This window comes from Alosa alosa, chromosome 10 (genome assembly GCF_017589495.1).
Source record: "Alosa alosa isolate M-15738 ecotype Scorff River chromosome 10, AALO_Geno_1.1, whole genome shotgun sequence".
Taxonomy (NCBI): domain Eukaryota; kingdom Metazoa; phylum Chordata; class Actinopteri; order Clupeiformes; family Clupeidae; genus Alosa; species Alosa alosa.
This window is the reverse complement of record NC_063198.1, coordinates 8,271,903-8,291,564: the sequence shown is the minus strand read 5'-3', so window position 1 is coordinate 8,291,564 and position 19,662 is coordinate 8,271,903. Positions and strand designations below refer to the sequence as shown.

Here is a 19,662-nt window from a genome sequence, read left to right as displayed (position 1 = left end):
CTAAACTGATGGTCTTCTCCTGACGGTCTGTGGTGATGCTTCCCATACCTCTTGAAAATAAAGAGATAAACAAAGACTGAGGAGGACTCCATTTGACATGTATTTGCGATCCATATGGGTTTTGGTTACACTTTACAGTAAAGAATGACATCACACTGTCATGAACGTGTTATAAACAAGTCATAAACGTTTATGACATAACGCTTCTGTTATTAAGTGACATTCGGTTTTTGTCATAACAAATTGGGGTTAGGATTAGGGTTAGGGTTAGGGTTAGGATTAGGGTTAGAGGTTAGGGTTATGTGTTATGACAGTGTCATGTGTCATGTGTCATGTTTTCTGTTGTTTGTTCATGTTTGTCGACAGACACTGTTACAAGCCAAATTGCCATAATAACAATGTAATGGCCAAATTGCCAAGTGATAAGTGATCGCAAAAAAAACACAATAATGACTCCGTTTACACATATTACACAGCATGTGAAAAGGTCTGTCTCTCATATCTGCTATGCTGAGGACTACACAGGCCACAAGGGATGGGGTCATAAAGGCTATGAGGGACCGATAGACCGACACATTTCGTCCCCTTAGAATTATAGGGTTCTATCTAGGTTCTGAGAAGTTCTGAGATATTGAGCTTTAAAGTCTTAGAATTCCATAGAGTTATACTGCTAAGTGGAACAAACCTCTTCAGATATAATGTCCAAAAATGCATACAACTACAAGAAACACTTCACCTCATCTTCTTAAGGTGTCACAGAATAAGAATATGTAAATAACTCAATTTTGACAAAAATGTCAGATAGAACCTTATAATTCTAAGGGGACGATTTAGTGACTTTTTTTCGACAAATTGCTTGTGTTTCCACTCTCACACGCAAACAACTTGTTGCACTTCTGATGCGCTTTGTCAGCATTGACTCTAGTCTAGTGTCATCACACTTTAGAATGTTTCATTTACTCCACCACCGTTGCTAAGAGCAAGAGGCTCTACGTGTCTGAACAAGACGCTGCAGCAGTGTGTGTGTGTGAATGTGTGAGCTGTTTTGCCCTGAACGCAGCCTCTGAGGGAGAGATTTTCTCCGATACCAAAAACAGAATTGATAACGTTGTCAGAGCTTATCAATAGTAGGCCTACGGTCTTAAATAGTGTAGCCCTAGGGCCCGTTACCGGGTTTTGGTATCGCTGGTTGATACAGCTGGTTGAAGGTTCGCTATTAGCCTAAGGTCATTCGCATTTTCTCTCTAAAAGTAGGCTAGCATTTGATATCTAACAATTACTAAATTGTTAATTATTAATTATGGAAAGATAAGGATTGCCTGCTTTCACCCAGTAGTTACAATGTTGTTCTTCTATTCCTCTGAGCTGGGCAGCATCCACTGGGGGTATATCGGTAGAGTGGCAATTTGATTGACACTAGAGGCAGTGTCACACGCAATAACATTTGGCTCCCCGCAGATTGGCCTGCCTGTTAATCAGCTTATAACATGCTCAGGTGTCGACCGATGCCAATTATTAATAAATGAAAAAAAAAAACAAATCGGCCCAGTTAATCGGCTGACTGATCAATCAGTCGACCTCTTAGAAAGATACTCTAACTCTCTACAAAACCCCTAAATATGCTGCACGACCAGCTTTAGTGTGTTTTGGAGATGGGCTTTATGCTGTTCATATCAGATGGTGTTATTTGTGTAGTTCTCCAAAGAAAATGATGTGAAGCAGGGGAGATGTGCAGTTTAGCCTGTGAGAGGGAGGGCACAGTGCCCAATGCGGCCCAGTTGTTCCTGTGCAGCCAACTTCTGTTATCTCTCTTTTGCACATGCAGTCTCTCTCTCTGTGTTCTCTCTGTCTCCCTCTCTCTCTTTTCCCCTCTCTCTGTGTGCTCTGTCCATCTCTCTTTCTCCTTCTCTCTAAGTCTCCTCTCCATCTCTCCCTCGGTCTCTCTCTCTCTCTCTCCATCTCTCTCTCTCTTTGTGCTCGCTCTCTTTCTTTGTCTCTCTCTCTCACTGCACTGTCTCTATCTCTCTCTACATCTCCATCTTTCCCTCAGTCCCTCTCTCTCTGTCTCATCTCTCTCTCTCCCTCTCTCTCCCTCTCTTTCTCTATCTGTGCCCGTCTCTTTCTCTCTCTCCCACCCCCTCTCTCCCCCTGTGCTCTCTGTCTCTTCTTCTCCTGGCCGACCCTGTGGGTCCTCGAGCTCTCACCTGGCTCCCCTGACCTGATGAGTTTCTTTGGCTCATGTGTCGCTCTCCATCATCCTGCTGTCCTGTGTGTGTGTGTGTGTGTGTGTGTGTGTGAGAGAGAGAGAGAGAGAGAGAGGGGTGGGTGGGTCGGTTGAAAGTGTGTGTGTGTGTGTGTGTGTGTGTGTGTGTGTGTGTTGTGTGTGAGAGAGAGAGAGAGAGAGAGAAAGAGAGAGTGGGTGGGTGGGTGAGAGTCTGTGTGTATGTGTGTGTGTGAGACGGTGGGCATGTGTGTGTGTGTGTGTGTGAGAGAGAGAGAGAGAGAGAGAGAGAGAGAAAAGAGAAAGAGTGAAAGAGAGTAGGTGGACATGAGTGTGTACGTGTGTGTGAGTGTGTATACTGTATGTGTGTGGACATGTGTGTGTGGGTAGGATAGAGCCGGCTGCGCACACAAGCCATTTCCTGCCTGCCCGCCTGCGATTCCGATTCCCATGGCAGATAGTGGCAGAGAGGAATGGACATCATCTGAGCGTAAAAGAGCAGAGGCTTGTCCTAAAGCAGGATAAATGGCTCCAGGACTTTTTTTTTTATCATCCATGAGCCCTATAACATTTGGTCAGGGACTGATGAATGGGGGACCCCACAGGCCCAGAAACACTTTGTTGCCCTGAGGTATTTTTATCCTCAAAAGGGCCTTCCAGAAGATGAATCGAGGCAGCATATTCCTGCGATTAATTATCCAAAATCGGATTACCTCTCTTGTGGGTTTTGTGTCGGTTTCCATTACACAATCATTCCGCGGGGGTGGCCCACACTGACGGCTTTCATTGATTCCGTGATTACAAATTGATTGGGGATCATTTGGATTGACAGGTTGTGGGGAAACAGTTAGGTTAGTCAGTGTGGGTGGGAGGCGGGATGGGATGGTGGGGGTAGTGAGAGGGGAGAGGGGGTGAGCAATTGAAGCAGACTGCGTCTAGCTGTGGTTGCTGTGGTGTGTTTCGACTCGACAGAGGATTATCGACGTTGCATAGGCGAGCTGTCAATGAGGATAAAGCGTGTGTTCTTGCGGCCTGTCCAGATCGATGCGGCTCCTCTCCGTGTTTTTAGCCCCTTGTCAGGCCCATGATTCAATCTCTGCAGCGAGGCGTGAGCGATGGATCAGGCCTGACCCTCACTCTAATGAGACGGGGGACGGAGCGAGCCGCACTTTTCTCTCTCTCTCTCTCTCACACTCACACACACACACACATACACATACACTTCCACTCCAGAGACACACACATGCACTTCCACTCAACCACACACACACACACACACACTCACACACACACTCTCTCTTATTCATTCCACTTTCATACTGTACAGACACACACACACACACCTAAACACACACACACACACACACACACACACACACACAACCAGCCCTGGCACAGCATGGAGGCTCTGCCGACGTGTCGGAGCAGAGAGCTCTGTCGCAAGTCGCAAGTTCAAAGGCGGAATTCCATTTACTGCCGAGGCCTTAGCACCTACATCCCAATGGGACCCCTTGCAGTGATCACTGCAAAGTGGCCCTTTTTACAACAAAAAAGGGAGAAGGAAAAGAAGTCTTTAAGTGCACACACATCACCACTAGGAAAATGACATGTTCAGTGCGACTGGATTTTCACGACTGACTCTGTCGTACCACGTCTTCTTTCCCCCGAAATGGACCGTGTCCAAACTGCGAGTGGTGTGGGGGATAATCTGCCATGCTTATCAGTCACTCAGACATGGTAGTGTGGAGGTTACTAGAACCTACTAGAACCACCTCCGGGGGGGAAGCGCCCCATCCACCACCCCCTCTAACCCTTCACCCATACTGGGGCAGACAGGTGGGGTTAAGAGGGCCCAGCTCCCTTCATCGCTCCTAGGTTGACAAGCTCTCAGTCGTCCCCGTGGCCTCCACCAGTGCGGCTATCCGTTTTCCTGCCCCTGGAATCCGTCTTGTTTATCTACTCCTTGTGCTGTCTGTGATTCGCTAAAATGCACACTGCCCCCACACAGGCCGGCACTCCAAAGCTGATTTATTGGGAGACTGGCTGCAAATTTAGCCGAAATAGACCTGTGAAAGAGCGTGGCAGTATAGTATTTATCTTCCTACTCAGTATACAAATAACCAACTGTTTATAGGGAATAGAGCACGGTGTTGGTTGGAATTGACTCTCTCCCTCTCTCCCTCCCTCACTCTCTCTCTCTCTCCCTCTCTCTCCTTTTCTCCTACTCTGACTCCATTGCCCTAGAATAACCTTTTGGCTCAGCTGTTCACTGAAATTCTGTGACGCCTTTGATGAGGTTTGACCAGATGCATTTTGTGAGTGGCCACTATCATCCAGTGCGGGGAATATCTGAAGGCTGGCATTTCATTGGGCAACTTTGATGCACATGATTGCCTCAGTCAAAATGGCCTCATCTTGTTGATGGATGAACTAATGTAATGTAAAGCCCAGGAGGAGGCTTTGGCATCAGACTCCCTTTGTCCGTAATAGAAACCCACTTACACCATACCATAATCACCTCAAACTTCAATAGAACTGGCCTGGACTCAATATAATCAGGGATATCAATTTCTGCGATTCGACCACATGAAAGAGTTATCAACACTTTAGCTTTTCTCTTTTGCGGTAATAGCCATAGAAATCACTGTAACTCATTTGGCCAGACCTCACTCTGTTTTTAATGGGACGAGAATGGATCGAAGGTGACTTTCAGTCGGTCTGAGTCCTATTGTGACAGAAGCTTTTATCTAAACTCGATTCAAGCGCTGAGGTTCCCATATCAGACGTAGCGGTGAAATCCTGTTTATGCTACACCCAATAGAGTTATTAGCTTCTGTCTCTCGGTCTTCGCCTTCTGCCTCTCATTAGTGCTGCCTGTGATCTTCCCTGGCGATTTAGGCTGCTTTTGATTGGCCGAGCACGGCGGCATCTGCAGCGTCCCTTCTCTTTCACATGCTAATCATAAACAGGCTGATTCTGTTCAGGTTTTAAACAACCTGGCTGTGACTCTTGGCCACCGAGGGAGACTTCATAGTTGAAATGATAAAGGCCATCCTTTGTTCCTTTTAACAGTGAGTGAGAGAGAAAGAGAGATGGAGAAGGAGATAGAAAGTGCATTCCTTTCAAGGCAATTCTCATTTGTGGGATGTTTGCAAAATATTTATTTCATATTTATTTATTTATTTGTTTATTTGCTTGGCTATTGTGTTAGTGAATAGTGGCTCCTATTTAGAATCTCTAGTAATGTATAGTGCGAGAGGCGCTCTCCATATTGCCCATATTTCTTTTCAGTTTTTAAATCACACATACAAAACACATTTATCGGCAAATTGTTAGCCCAAAGCGGTGTTTGACGTTGTTGTTTTCGTTAATTTCATTACCCTGACTACTGGTCACTGATTATCCCTCTAAGCCCTGAGTAAGCCTCATTAGTCTGGAATGCATGTTTCATTTGTGCGAGAGTGACCATGTTTAAAACCAGTATCCTGCAGCGTGAAAACAGAAAACAATTAATATTTCAGAAAGCAGGACAGGGTTTTTTTTGGAGTGGCTGACCACAGACAAGGCTGTGCTCCATCACTGTAGAGATGGAGGCATTTTGCATTGGAGCAGACTCGCCTGGTGGCGCCTCGTGCCCCTCAGTAATGACACTTCAATTATTGATTTTCCACTTATCAGATTAGCGCCAATGTCTGAGTCCTCTCTCTCTCTCTCTCTCTCTCTCTCTCTCTCTCTCTCTCTCTCTCTCTCTCTCTCTCTCTCGCTCTCTGTGCCCGCCGTCTGCCCGCATTACCGAGTCCAGACCGAGTGAGAAAAGGTCAAACAGACGAGCTATCGTGATTTTTAAAAGGCCACTGTGAATTCCCGCACATCGTGCCTGTGAGGGCCAACACTGCTGCCGCGCCACGCGGCCATTGCTGCGACCCAGTCCCCCAGTCTCCACACATTACTCTGGTGCTTCTCACCACTCTGAAGGGCATGAGATGGGGAGAGAGAGAGAGAGAGAGAGAGAGAGAGAGAGGTTTAACACTCATTTATTGGATCAGTCCTCAAACTATGGAGAGTGAGGTATAGTGACATAGAGAGAGATTAATGAGTGAAGGTGAAATAGAAAGATGGGGAGAAACAGAGAGAGAGAAATATGGAGGCAGAGAGAAGGAGAGAGAGAGAAATATGGAGACGAGATGAGAGAGAGTGGGAGAGAGAGGGATAATGAAAGATCAATGAGTGAGGGAGAGAGAGACAGAGAGAAATACAAGTAGAGAGAGAGAGAGAGAGAGAGAGAATTTGTGTTTAGAAGCTGTGAAACGTGCACGCGGGGTGACACATATGAAGCCGCATCGCAATAATTAGGGCATGGCGCACAGTGGAGGCCAATCATGCAGGGCCATTACACATCCAGGGCAGGAAGCATATGGGGCCTGGCGCTGGCACTGCCATCAGCCCGCCTCGCACCGCCATCGCCATCACGGAGGTGAGCCGAAGAGGAGGAGGAGGAGGAGGAGGAGGAGGAGGGGGATGTGCTCTGGGAATTTTGCCGTGTTTAAATGTGTGAAATGGGCCGCTGCCCAGCAGAGAGAGCTCAGATCCTCACAGCCACACTCCTGGGACCGCAGCCCATCCCGACAAGCACAAGCGAAGGGGATTGCCTTCCGTGTGCGTGGGTGTGTCTTTCTGTGTGTATGAGAGGTGTATTTCTGTGCACGTGTGTGTTTATCTCTCTCCCTCTCTCTGGATGTGTGTGTGTGTGTGTGTGTGTGTCTGTGTGTCGCCATCTGCAGGCAGGGGGCGGGGGGTTAGTCAGGGCTGAGGCGAGAGTGGTTCGCAGCTGCTCCACGGGAGCACAAGGAGATGGGGCTGCAGCTGACTTTGGCTCCTCTGCCTCCCACTTACAGATGCTGGGATTCAGCTTCTCTCATGCCATCTCTCTCTCTCTCTCTCTCTCTCTCTCTCTCTCTCTCTCTCTCTTCCTGTCTCTCTCTCTCTCTCTCTGTCTTACTCTCTCACTCTCTATGTTGTTTTCTCTCTCTCTCTCACACTCTCTCTTTCTCTGCCTTACTCTCTCACTCTCTATCTACGTTGTTTTCTCTCACTCAAATTTTATTCTCACTGTCTTCCTCTCTCTCTTCCTCTATACCCTGACTGTCCCTCACTCTCTTTGTTCCTCCTCCAGTGCGTTAGGCCTCCAGAGAGCACCCCAGATTACCCCGCTCATCTGGCACGGGAGGTAAATAGGCGCTTTATTGCCCCCAGATAAATGGTGTGGGAGCAGGCGGTGAGGAATACCCTGACTTTATCTGACTTAGCAGGAGTGGGGCCACAGCGCAGGGCCCTTTCATAATTGGATATTAAAGTGACAACTGGCAGAGTTTTCGCTATTTGTCATAAGGTAGACGGTATAATGATGGGGGGGGGGGTGGTGGTGCTGTGTGACATCCATTTCAAATTGCTCTTAACAGAGTTTTTCTTTTTTGCTATGGAAAATGACTGCCAAGCAGACATCTGTGATTTGCAGAAAATATGAATAACATAAGACACTTCATTTGAGATATTTGGCAAATGAATGCCAGTGAACTCTTGAAGGTGAAATAACACTTTTTTGTGCAAAATATTGCCTACAATTCCCACCAATGACATAATTAACTTTGTAAGGAATTGCAGTGGCAGTAATGGCAATACTTTGGGAATTTCAGTCCATACAGTAAGTTTTTACACATAGTGATGAAAAAATCATTGTGTAAAATGTTATCTCACTGCTTGTTGGTAGCTTGCTGGTCGATGCACCTGTATGAAGCCATTGGACCTATAGGATTAATACAGTAAAATTGCCCTGTGTAGATTCCACAGGCAGTATAGCTGCTCGATAAGTTTGAGAACTGCTTGTATTACTATTGATTTTGAGTCACCAGTAAGTCACTGGTGGGGTCTCTATTTCGTTCAAAAAGCTATTTTCATTCCAAGGCACTATTATGCGCTCCCAAACCAAATAAAGAAACGAGGCACTTATGGGTTTATATTGAGATAAATGGGAGGCAGAAGACGCCTATTCAGTGAATGCTTTTGTCATTTGTTTTGCTTTGGCAGTCCTGGTGTAGGTTTTTTCCCAGTGTTGTTAATAAATCAATTAATCAGTAAATGTTAATGCACACAATTACAAATACTCATATTCTGTAAAGTATTAGACAGATAAGCACAGTAATTGTGTTTTTTGATTGAGCTGGACAATATCCCCAGGGCATTTGGCTTTCATTGTTTTTAGAACTGTGAATTTGATGCATGGTACTAGCAGCATGCTGCCTTGATGTGTTGTCAATCCTCAAAGAGAGTTTCATAGTCAAAATCAATGTGACATATTTTGGTTGTGTTACTGTTTCTGGTTGTACTGTGTGATGAATGCTTATTTATGTGTGATGAATGCATATTTATTTACACTGACATTTGAAGTAAATATCTCAGAAAAACGAAATGTGCATTATTTATCAATGTTTTTTTTCTTTTCTGAAATGCATATTTCCATTTTTTAATGTGTATGCATACTGCATATTGGGCTCTGAACTGCAATCAGTTAAACGTGTGTGTGTTTGGCTCCTGCCACTGAGGAGCTGTCACGCCCGTTTTGACTCATTGGGATATAGGTGAGGCCATGTAATGGATATGCAGTGGAGGTAGTGTGTGAGGGCTCCACATAGGCTACCCAGTTTGCCTGCATGTGTGAATTACATCAGGTTCTTAGGCACCCCTGCTGTGTATGGCACAGTTATTGGCAATCATTGATGGTAGGGGGTGATGGGCGTCCACGCGAATGCCTGATGTAAAACTGAAGTGGCTGGTGTGAATAAGAAATTTAATCAGCCCCTGTTCGCTGGGTGCCGGGGTGGCCTGGTTAGATGCTGCGCTAGATTGGATCACTACTCTGAATTGATTGGCCTCATCCGAGCTCCAAGGTTGGGAAGATTGATATCTTCTTCGTCTCTGACCTATTGATGTGCTTCAAATAATTTCGGTGATGAATCGTGTGCTATCTGCATGCCGCCCTGTGTCTTCGCGTGGGGTTAGGGACCATGATCCATCATCAGGGAATCAGAGATGGCGGGCGAGATTCGGCCTGAAAGGAGGCCGTCGTCATCCTAACCTTTCCCGCTCACGATGCGATTACCTGTTGGGAAGCAGATTTCATTAGAGCGCTAAGAGACAGCCTGGGAGTGGTCGGTTAAATCAATGAATTGAGGGTAAGAGGAACACTTGACACCAGCGCGCAAAACAGTGGGTCATCCGTGTGGATTAGATAGATGAAATAGTAGTCGTTGGCAAGATAATTATGGAGACCTTAATAAATGACTGCAATTTCAATTAAAGTGGCGCCCTGAGACCGTTCATGTAATTGCTACAGATAATCGGCTAATTGCTATTCTCTCAGGATGGGTTGTCAGAATTCAGACGAAAAGTTGTCCTTTTTTCGGGTTATCCCGTTGCCTCTCCTCATACCTTGATGTTAAACTGTCAGCTGTAATGGGTTGTGGCCTTCCCTCAAGTGAAGCCATAAAACTACATATTGCCTCATAAAATTTAAATAAAGAGGAGGTAAAACTGTCGGCAGAAACAGCTTTACATTTTGCCCTTTATATATTTTACTTGCCTCCAATATGACATAGGCACACTGGCTCTGGAAGGGTACGCCCACTGTATAGTTTTTACAAGTAGAAGCTGATGAGTAAAACTCCTGTAGTAAATTCTAGAAGTTTTAATGTAACACCTGCAGTTGGAATTGTGCTGCCTCTAGTCTAGAGTACATGCAGCTTAAGGAGACTCTTGCTAACAACTTCTCTCTCTCTCTCCATCTCCCTTCCTCCACGACTCTGTAGGGTCCTTCATGGTGGTCAATGCCTCTGGACGTGCCTCGGGACAGAAGGCCCACCTACTCCTCCCGACACTCAAGGAAAACGACACTCACTGCATTGACTTCCACTACTCCCTGTCCAGCCGTGACGGCTCCAGCCCCGGATCCCTCAATGTGTACATCAAGGTGGATGGTGGTTCCCAAGGCAACCCTGTGTGGAACGCGTCCACGGTGACCGAGGGCTGGGTGAAGGCGGAGCTGGCCATCAGCACCTTCTGGCCCAACTCTTACCAGGTACGCACCTCCTGCGTTGTTAGGCTCGCAGCCATGTCATGAGATAATGAAACAATTGACCTGTTACGCCTTGTGTTTATCCACAACAACCACAAAGCATGGATAATGTGACATGAACAGATACTGAATGTTCCCGAATATGCGAGTTATTATTCAGTATAAAAGGTCAGCTCAGTGACCGACTGCGGATCAATTACTGCCAACTCAGTGGCATTTATGTTCAGACAAGGTTACAACCTTGATTCATCTATTCAAATGTATTCTTCCTTGGAATATGTGGCACGCTCAAGTCAAAACAATCTAGTGCATAAGACGGAAAAAAATAGCCTTCACTTTTGACCAGTAGTGTATTTGTATTGGAAACTATTCAGAGTGGTTAAACAAGCCAGTTGTTTAATATTTCAATATGACAGTGTTTACAACATTACATGTGGTCCAACAGATAGGAGATATTTCACGACTTCAATAAATACATGCAAGTGTTAGAACATTGTATGTAAATGCCTTTGTGTGAACAGTTGACAGTTGAATATAGCAGCGGCTAGCAGCGGCTGTCCTTGACATCAAGTGATAAAAATCATTTTATCATTTAATGCGTATTTGGAGCCAGTGTGTTCATACACAACCTGGCCAAGACGCATCGTTTGCTGTGTTATTGAAGTAGGCGGAGGACAGGCAATTAGTCCGGGCTGTTTTCTGTCCATCAGCAATTCTCTACAGCGATGATAAACAATGGGTCATGCAGTATAGGCATACTAGTGGGTGAGGACAGTCATTTTGTTACGCTAGTGAGACAGGAAGAAGGCAGATAAGATGGCTGAGGCTGGATGTCTCTGTATGAATTTAGATGCCCCAAGATGTTACTGCACGGTACTCAATAAGTAAACAGTAAACACAAGATCTGTCAAATGAAGCTGTTTATCATATGTCGCACAATAATAATAATCTTCAGCGCTAGCCATGTTTGAATCATTATTATATGTTGGCTTTTACAGAGTGAATGCCAACGTGAAAGATCAACAAAATTATATATGGCATGAAAAATACTCGAAACTGTCAAACTACATGGTAGAGGGGAGACATAGTTATGAAAAACATCACTTTCACCTGTGACACCAGCATGTTAAAACACATGTAACATTAACACATAAATATTTGTATGAGATTAGTAGGTCATAGTTATAGTTATAAAAAACATCACTTTCACCTGTGACACCAGCATGTTAAAACACATGTAACATTAACACATAAATATTACAATTCTCCCACTCTGAGAAGACTGTCTATTTCCAGATATGTGCTTGCTGCTGTTTTTCACTTAGTGAACACACTTTTCAAGAGAACCATGGCATTAAAATGGTAATGAGGTTTGGTGCCAGAATCCAAGCAGACCTCTAATTTTCTTAGAGCCGTCATTTGGGCTTCACAACACTCCTAGGAAACCTTCGGCACCACAGCTCTCAGCCAATTTGCCCTAAATGGGCCGAAATGAGTATTTCCAGTCGGCAAGCCCTCAGAATGGACATCAGACCAGTGCCTTAGTCACCCAAGTACAATTATCCTCGCAATCACCGGCATAATCTTGCATCAGAAAAGTGCACATCAAATAACCTTTGAGACATAATTTCAGTCCTCGTTTTATACTTCATTTAAAATGTGTCCGGGTCTTTCACACTCTCAGATATACACAGCTTGATGCTCAAGTCCCTTGCTGTTTCACTTTCAACATATGTTAATATGTCTCCATTCACAATCCTTTTAAAACAGATGAAATGATAAAATGTGTCAATCAGCAAAATTATATTTTCCAATATCATTCAACGGATAAATAAACACTTACTCACATACTAATCTCATACAAATATTTGCTCTTATGCAGAGAAGTATGTGTTCAACACATACAGACACATAGAGCACTACAGCTGGCTTTCAGTTGCTACCACATGCCTTTCATTATAAAATATTTAATAATAGGTTGCAAAAAAAAAGATTGAACAAAAAACCTCCTGAACTGAATTAAATTTAACTTAATCAGTTGGCTGTTAAATATCAGGTTTTGATGTCTACAGAAGAGTCTGACTGTGGGCTATTAAAGGACAGAGAGCGCCCCACTGTGTGCTTGATTAGAGCAGGAGGTTTGAATAGAGGTGGTGGCAAGACAGATAAGTGCCCAATTTTATCAAATAAATGTCTGGATCAAATTCAGCAGTTTTCCACTATTCCATTCTGCTGTTTGTTGTTTCTATTTATCCACTTAAAGCTCTTCTTAGGACCTGTGGCAAAACACTCACACAGTCAAGAAAACAACAAACTTTCAACAACTGTTTGGAACAGCTTCCTTTCAAGCTCACTAAGACTTCATTTTCTGGATGGAAATTTGATGTGACAGGCTTGTGAAATTTGATTTTTCAGGCTTTAGCACCGCAGACGACTGTGGAGCCTGAAGACTGCTTAACCTCCCGTTGCCCCAAAGTGCCTCACACAGAGGCCAGCTATATGATGTTCCTTTTGGCTGCTGTTACTCAGATTTAGTTTGCCTGTTATGACAGACAACTGCCCTGAAAAGAGAACACGTTTACTTTGGAAGAGGTGACCATGTAACGCCATAATGACAGATGGAGTCTAGCCGTAATAGCCAGTGAAGGAAAGTGCAAATTTGGTGCTGTGGATTGACCCTCGCACATTTGATGGCCATTTTTTTTCCAAAAGGGGTTCACTATCACCACCATTCTTCTCGTAGTTGTCGATGTGTGAATCATCACCACTGTCCGAATGGCATGTCAGTTCAGTGCAGCCCTTGGCACTACTTGCTGATAATCACAATAATGACGGCAGTGCGTCACTCACGTTTGCCGCTGTCACACCGTTATTACGACGGGGGAAGTGGCAAGGTGGTGATTGTGTTGAACATAACCATGCTCTTTGATGTCTTTGCCTCCCTTTGATTTTTAAACCAATCAACCCTTCATGGCTCTCTGTCTAACTAACACCTGGGGAGTAGAGGGTCATTTCATTTTTAGACAAAGGAAGAGAGGGACAGAGAGAGAGAGAGAGAGAGAGAGAGACAGGCTGGCTGAGGCAAGGAGGATTATTATTTGTACTGCATATACCTGCAGCGCACTTCGCATCAGTTGGAAGGGAAATAGCAAACCAAAACAGCACCAATATAAATGCCTCAGTAAGTAGTCTGTAATCCATGTGCGTGTCTCAGTGTGATTTCTTTGGGTTTATGAAATATATGAAATATTTGCTTTCCTGGCAAGGTATATAAAATTAAGTTACACTTAAATGAATGAAATCACGCAAAAGTAAACATACATTAATGAGCTGAGCTTAACTGAAAGTGAATTAGGTGTTAGTAGCGGTTCGCCAATAGCCTCTGGGAAGCCATATGTTTAACACAACCGAACATGCCCATGTGGTAAGTACACTCTAGGTTCCGATGAATATTTAACACTCCTCGTGTCTGAGTGTGCTTCTGGATGTGGTTACTCCGTTCTGTTGGTCTACATGCACCAGAAGCGTTCTGCCGTCACGGTAACTGTCAGAGCGGGGGCCGCCATGCGCAGATGTCGATGAAGCAGAGGCCAGAGGGGGGGTGAAGGTCACCCCGGGCATGCCCCTCCCCTTGCCCCTCGTGTGCCCAGGCACTCCGGGCCCAGGTTGGCATCCCACGGCATGGCACACTCGGGGACGCACATGTCCCTACCACATGGCACATCCTCAGTGGCAAGCAGTCATGCCAGTCTGCCATGTGTGTGTGTGTTTACAGTACCTGTGCACTGCATGGGACTGTGAGGTGTGTGTGTGTGTGAGAGAGAGAAAGTGTGTGAGTTTCTGTCTTTATGCGTGTGTAAACTGAGGACAATTTCATGGGACCTTGCACAACCTTTAATTACGATCTGCTCCCCCCAAAGTGAAGAGTGGCTTTCCTCCCCACGACAACCTTCTGTTTACGCAGTGAGTCAGCAAACATTAATATGCACTCTGGCAACGCTAACTGGCTGTCTTGATCCTCGCAGATCTAAACGCAGCCAACTCCACGTCCCTTGATGTCTGTGTATTGTGTATTGTTTGTGTGTGTGTGTGCATGTGTGTGTGTGTGTGTGTGTGTGTGTGTGTGTGTGTGAGAGAGATAAAAAATCAACAGGAAGAGTGTGTTCTCCGACCGTGTGTGTATAGGTGAGCACTTTGTGAGGACAGGGATGAGAAGAATCAGAGATAAGTGAATTTCATGGGGAGGTGATCAAATTCTCTAATCACATTAGCCACGTCCAAACAGGTGCCTCCACTGCCGAGAGACAAAACCTGTGGACACGAGGTCAGACAAGGTGTTTACGCAAATACCGGTTTCAAATATCCCTTTTTTTTTCTCTCTCTCCCTCATAATCCATCCCTCCCGTTCTCTATCCCCCATCCCCTCTCTCTCTTCTTTCTCTCTCTCTCCGTCTCTCCTTTCCTCTCCGCCCCTCTCTATCTCTCTCTCTCTCTCTCAGGTGATATTCGAGGCGGTGTCGGTGCAGGGCCACCCTGGATACCTGGCGGTGGATGAAGTGCGAGTGCTAGCCCACCCCTGCCGTGAGTGACCACTCCCGTGCCCGTGACATGACTCCTGCCTTTCTCACTCACCCAAGCAGTTGCTCCGCCACTCCTGGCGTGTCGTTCAACAAATAAAAACAAATAAATAAATAAATAAAGTACAGAAAAATCCCAAGAATAAAAAGTAGGCTGGCCCCAGCCTGTCGCTGGCTCTGCTGGCAGGGCGGAGGGAGCCATGTGTGAGGCTGAGGGGGCCGAGAGAGAGACAGATTGCAGGGCAGAGAGCGGAGAGACCCAGGGCCCTCTCATCATTTGGCCCTGACAGAAGGGAGTTACCTCAAGTTACTGCTCCAGTGAGGCGACTCGTGTCCCAGTTGGACATTCTACTGTTTCTAGAAGCAGAATCAGAATCAGAATTGTGCTTTACTGTAATGGCCAAATATGTTTGCACAAATACAGAATTTGGATTCGGCAGTTGGTGGCTCTCCAGCAATACAGATATATAGTTTTTGATATACAATATAAAAGACAATGCAGACAGTGCATACAAGATACAGTATGGATTCTCTCTCTCTCTCTCTCTCTCTCTCTCTCTCTCTCTCTCTTCTAAATTCTAGACTTGGAAACGGTTCAGTATTATGGACGGGGCACTTAAAAACCGCAGAATCAGATTAGAAAGGGAAATTTGCAGTCGACGAGACAGCAATTCATGCGTAGTTGTTCTGTTATGAATGTCTGAAATGAATGTCAAGCTTGTCTTGAAAAGGGATGATCAATGAATATGCTGTTATCTATCCATTTCCAAGAGTAATGAAATAAATATGAAAAAAAGATGGCCAATGCCATTTCAATGCCATGTTTGATTTTACACTAAATTTAGCTTGAGCACAAACATTAAACTTTCTATAATTTGAACCCATCAGCAGAAACTTTGCAAATTGGAATTAATATATTATGAAAAGTCAAAGAAGACGAGCTGACATGCATATTTGCCACTCTAATGCAAAACTACACAAATAATAATCACATCTTTAAAAACTGTGTTTGTCATATTTGTCACAGTCTTTCTGAAACTCTTTATTGATGCATATAAGCTATATTTAATTTGCACAAGATATAAAACACACGTATATAGTCCTATGCAAATATTCCTCTATGTTTACTTTTAGTTGTGATGCTGTGCTTTATGATTTTTCCCTGGATAGCTTCTCCTGTGTTGGTAAATGTCACAAGGCTCTCGTGTGCAGTGGGCTGTTTGTAGTGCGGTGGGGGTTTGTGTTGTTTAATAGCCTGCTGCGCCGCTGGTAAATGCCATCGGACTAACATGTGCTCTCGCTTGTTGCGCTGCACAGGTAAAGCTCCCCACTTCCTGCGACTGCAGAGCGTTGAGGTCAACGTAGGCCAGAATGCCACCTTCCAGTGCATCGCCGGGGGCAAGTGGTCCCATTATGACAAGTTGTGGCTACAGGTGCGTACCTTACTCTCACACCAACAGATATACACGCATGTGCAAAAGCTCATCCATGCATGCACACACACCTACACACACACGCACACATACACACGGTCATTCATGCATGCATGCACTTGTGTCGATGACCCTGCGTGTTTAGTGTGTGTATTGAGGAGAGAATGTGTGATCTATAAAAATAGACCTTCATACCTGTGTTTCTGCATACACACACACACACACACACACACACACACACACACACACACAATACACAAACACACACACACACACACACACACATGCACACACAGACACACATACACACACACGCATACACACGCGCGCATACACAAACACACACACACACACGTATTAAGGCAGTCCTTCTGTTACTTTGTAAGGATAACAGCTGTGTTCAGGCTGGAATGTGAAGCACCATTAATGTGCCAGAATGGTTTGAATTGCCTGCATTAGTGAGCGATCCATGCCCCCTCTGTAAGCAAAGATAAATGAATCAAATCAGAATCATCTTTGGTCCCATGTAGTGCTCCACATTAATGATGGCCGAAGGCTATTAGTTAAGACCCTTGACCATTGACTCTCTCCACATTTTTTGCTAATGCGGATTTGGTAGAATGGCTCCATTTGGCTGCGGGGACTGATGAGGAGAACAGTAAAAAAAAGTCACGGGCCAAGTGCTGTCTTGCACACAAGAGCACTGACCTTCTGAGAAATTAGCATTTCTATTTCAGAGCAAATGCTGTGTTTGAAGTACAACTCAAGATGCAACAGTTCCAATTCTAAATACCAACAGCTACATGGATATACATAATGCAAAACATGGCTACATTTTTAAATCTCTTTTCAAAGATGTTTTTGCAGAATAAAAAAAAAAACATTCCAGGATGTAAACTAGTTATATTTATTCTCATAAATCTTTGACACCCGAATATTATGTGTTCATATAGTAGGTACACATTAACTCATTAATTATGCAGAAAAGCTGCGAATAATGTGGCGTTCAGTAGTCTGATTGGTGGGTCGTGTTCCGACACGCTCGGCTGACCAGCCTGTCTCTGATTATCTGGGCCCAATCTGCTGCTGCTGTATGTGGAGGGGATGTTTGCCTCTCACTCAACTCATTTGCATGGGAAAGCATGGCCCTGCGCCACTCAGGAGGTACAAACCTGGGGTACACGCTGAAATAAATTACCCCAGGGAGTTGATGTCGCCGTGTTATTTCTGATCCACTGGATGGTATATGCGCGTGTGTGTGTGTGTGTGTGTGTGTGTGTGTGTGTGTGTGTGTGTGTGTGTGTGCTGGAAGGAGCTCTCTGGAGCAGAAAGGGAGGAAAAAGCCCAGCTTGTCGGAGAAATAACATTTTCCTCTGGCCACAGCTGTAAGCCTCCTTACATCGCTGCCACAACACAGCACAATAAACAGTAAAGCCAAATTAAACCCTGTGTTTTATGTCGGACGCTCTTAGTCTCAGTCACACATGCATGCATGCATGCGCACACACACACAGACGCACACACACACACACACACACACACACACATACACACACACACACACACACACACACACACACACACACACACACACACACACACACACACACACACACACACACACACACAAACTCTCAGATGACTTGACAGCACTGTACATGTCTACAACTCCAGACCACTAACATTTTTCTGATGTCATCCTACGGTTGCTGAGTATCATTCGAATGAGTTGACGGTCATATTCAAAATTAAGAGCACTGCAAATTTGAATATGACCATCAACTCATTCGAATGTCACTCAGCAACCGTAGGATGGCATTGGAAAAATATGCAGTGGGCTCTTCATTTTTTTCAGAGATATGTATTACTGTTTACATGTGCGTATGTGTGTATGTGTATTTCTATTTACATATATGTGTATATGTGTGTGTGTGTGTGTGTGTGTGTGTGTGTGTGTGTGTTTGTGTGTGTTTTCCCCTTAGCAGCAGTGGAATGGGAAGGACACAGCTCTGATGGTGACCCGGATGGTGAACCAGCGCCGCTTCTCCGCTACGGTCAGTGTGGTGGACACCTCGCAGAGGGGTGTCAGCAAGTACCGCTGCGTCATCCGCTCAGACGGCGGCTCTGGCGTCTCCAACTACGCCGAGCTTATCGTCAAAGGTGTGTGTCTCCCTCACGTGTCTCCCTGCCACACACACACACACACACACACACACACAACTACACACAGACACACAGGCACACACACACACAACTACACACAGACACACAGACACACAGACACACACACACACACACACACACACACACTCACACACACACAGACACACACACACAACTACAAACAGACACACACACACACATGCACGCACCCAAAAGGAAGATGCTCATTCGAAGCTCATCTGCAGCGGGATCCTCCAGAAAGCATTACCCCTGTGCGTTGAAACCCGTCATTATTTCAGCTAGCATCAACAGTCTCTGGGGCCACCACTGCATCTCAGTTTGTTATGCACAGACGGCCTCCTTTGTCAGCAATGAGAGAGAGAGAGAGAGAGAGAGAGAGAGAGAGAGAGAGAGAGAGAGAGAGAGGATATCTTGAGAAGAAAGAGGGCTGGTGGGGCGGCCATAAAACGTTTCCATCTGTGAGGAGAGGTGAGCACCTTCGCTTGTTAGTGGCCATGTGTTAGATGGGAGACAGAGAAATATTTCTCTCTCTCTCCCTCTCCCTCTATCCCCCACTCTCTCTCTCTCTCTCTCTCTCTCCCCCTCTCCATGCTGTTTGATTTGCGGCGGTGGCAGTGGCGATGGTTTTCCCTTAGCCAACAAGGCTTTTAATGCTGCTATTTACCCCCTAATCTGGGGTTGGGATTCACACACACTGCCCGTGCGCCTCCTGGGGGGAGGTGTAAGCGGGCGCCTGCTGAATACACGCCTGCCAATAAGCCATTCCCGTGCGACACCTGTGGTCCAAGACGGGCGACACAACCTTGAATTGTCCTGCACCTGCCACTGGTGTTTGGCACCGCCGTTTGGCGTCTGCCTGTCGTCCGCACGTTGTCCTACTTCCCCAAGGCCCCTTTTTGTCATGTGAGGGTTTGCGCGTGAGGCCTACTTTTGGCTGAACTGGCCGCTCTTCCTGGAGCCCAGCATGGGGGGCGTCCGATTGACTGACCGCTGAGCTGGTTTTAGTGGGAAGTGGACACGCGCTCCTGGGGCGCACGTCCAGCTGGGCGCTCAGGTGATGGCCGTTTAGGAGCCGTGCCCGACAGACACACACATCCAGGCGGGAGAGTTTGACCACAA

The 19,662-nt window shown here is 45.6% G+C and overlaps 1 protein-coding gene across 18 annotated transcripts in view; it reads left to right on the top strand.

Moving 5' to 3' along the window:
• ptprt (protein tyrosine phosphatase receptor type T) overlaps positions 1-19,662 on the top strand; it is a 211,218-nt gene that overhangs the window by 59,674 nt on the left and 131,882 nt on the right. For 12 of the 18 annotated variants that reach the window (XM_048254125.1, XM_048254139.1, XM_048254132.1 and 9 more), the window contains exons 3-6: positions 10,084-10,352; positions 14,849-14,930; positions 16,244-16,359; positions 18,342-18,519. In XM_048254125.1, coding sequence (XP_048110082.1) covers positions 10,084-10,352; positions 14,849-14,930; positions 16,244-16,359; positions 18,342-18,519 — 645 coding nt within the window. The remainder of the gene's footprint in view (positions 1-10,083; positions 10,353-14,848; positions 14,931-16,243; positions 16,360-18,341; positions 18,520-19,662) is intronic. The other 6 variants (XM_048254123.1, XM_048254140.1, XM_048254137.1 and 3 more) reach the window with 1 other exon arrangement.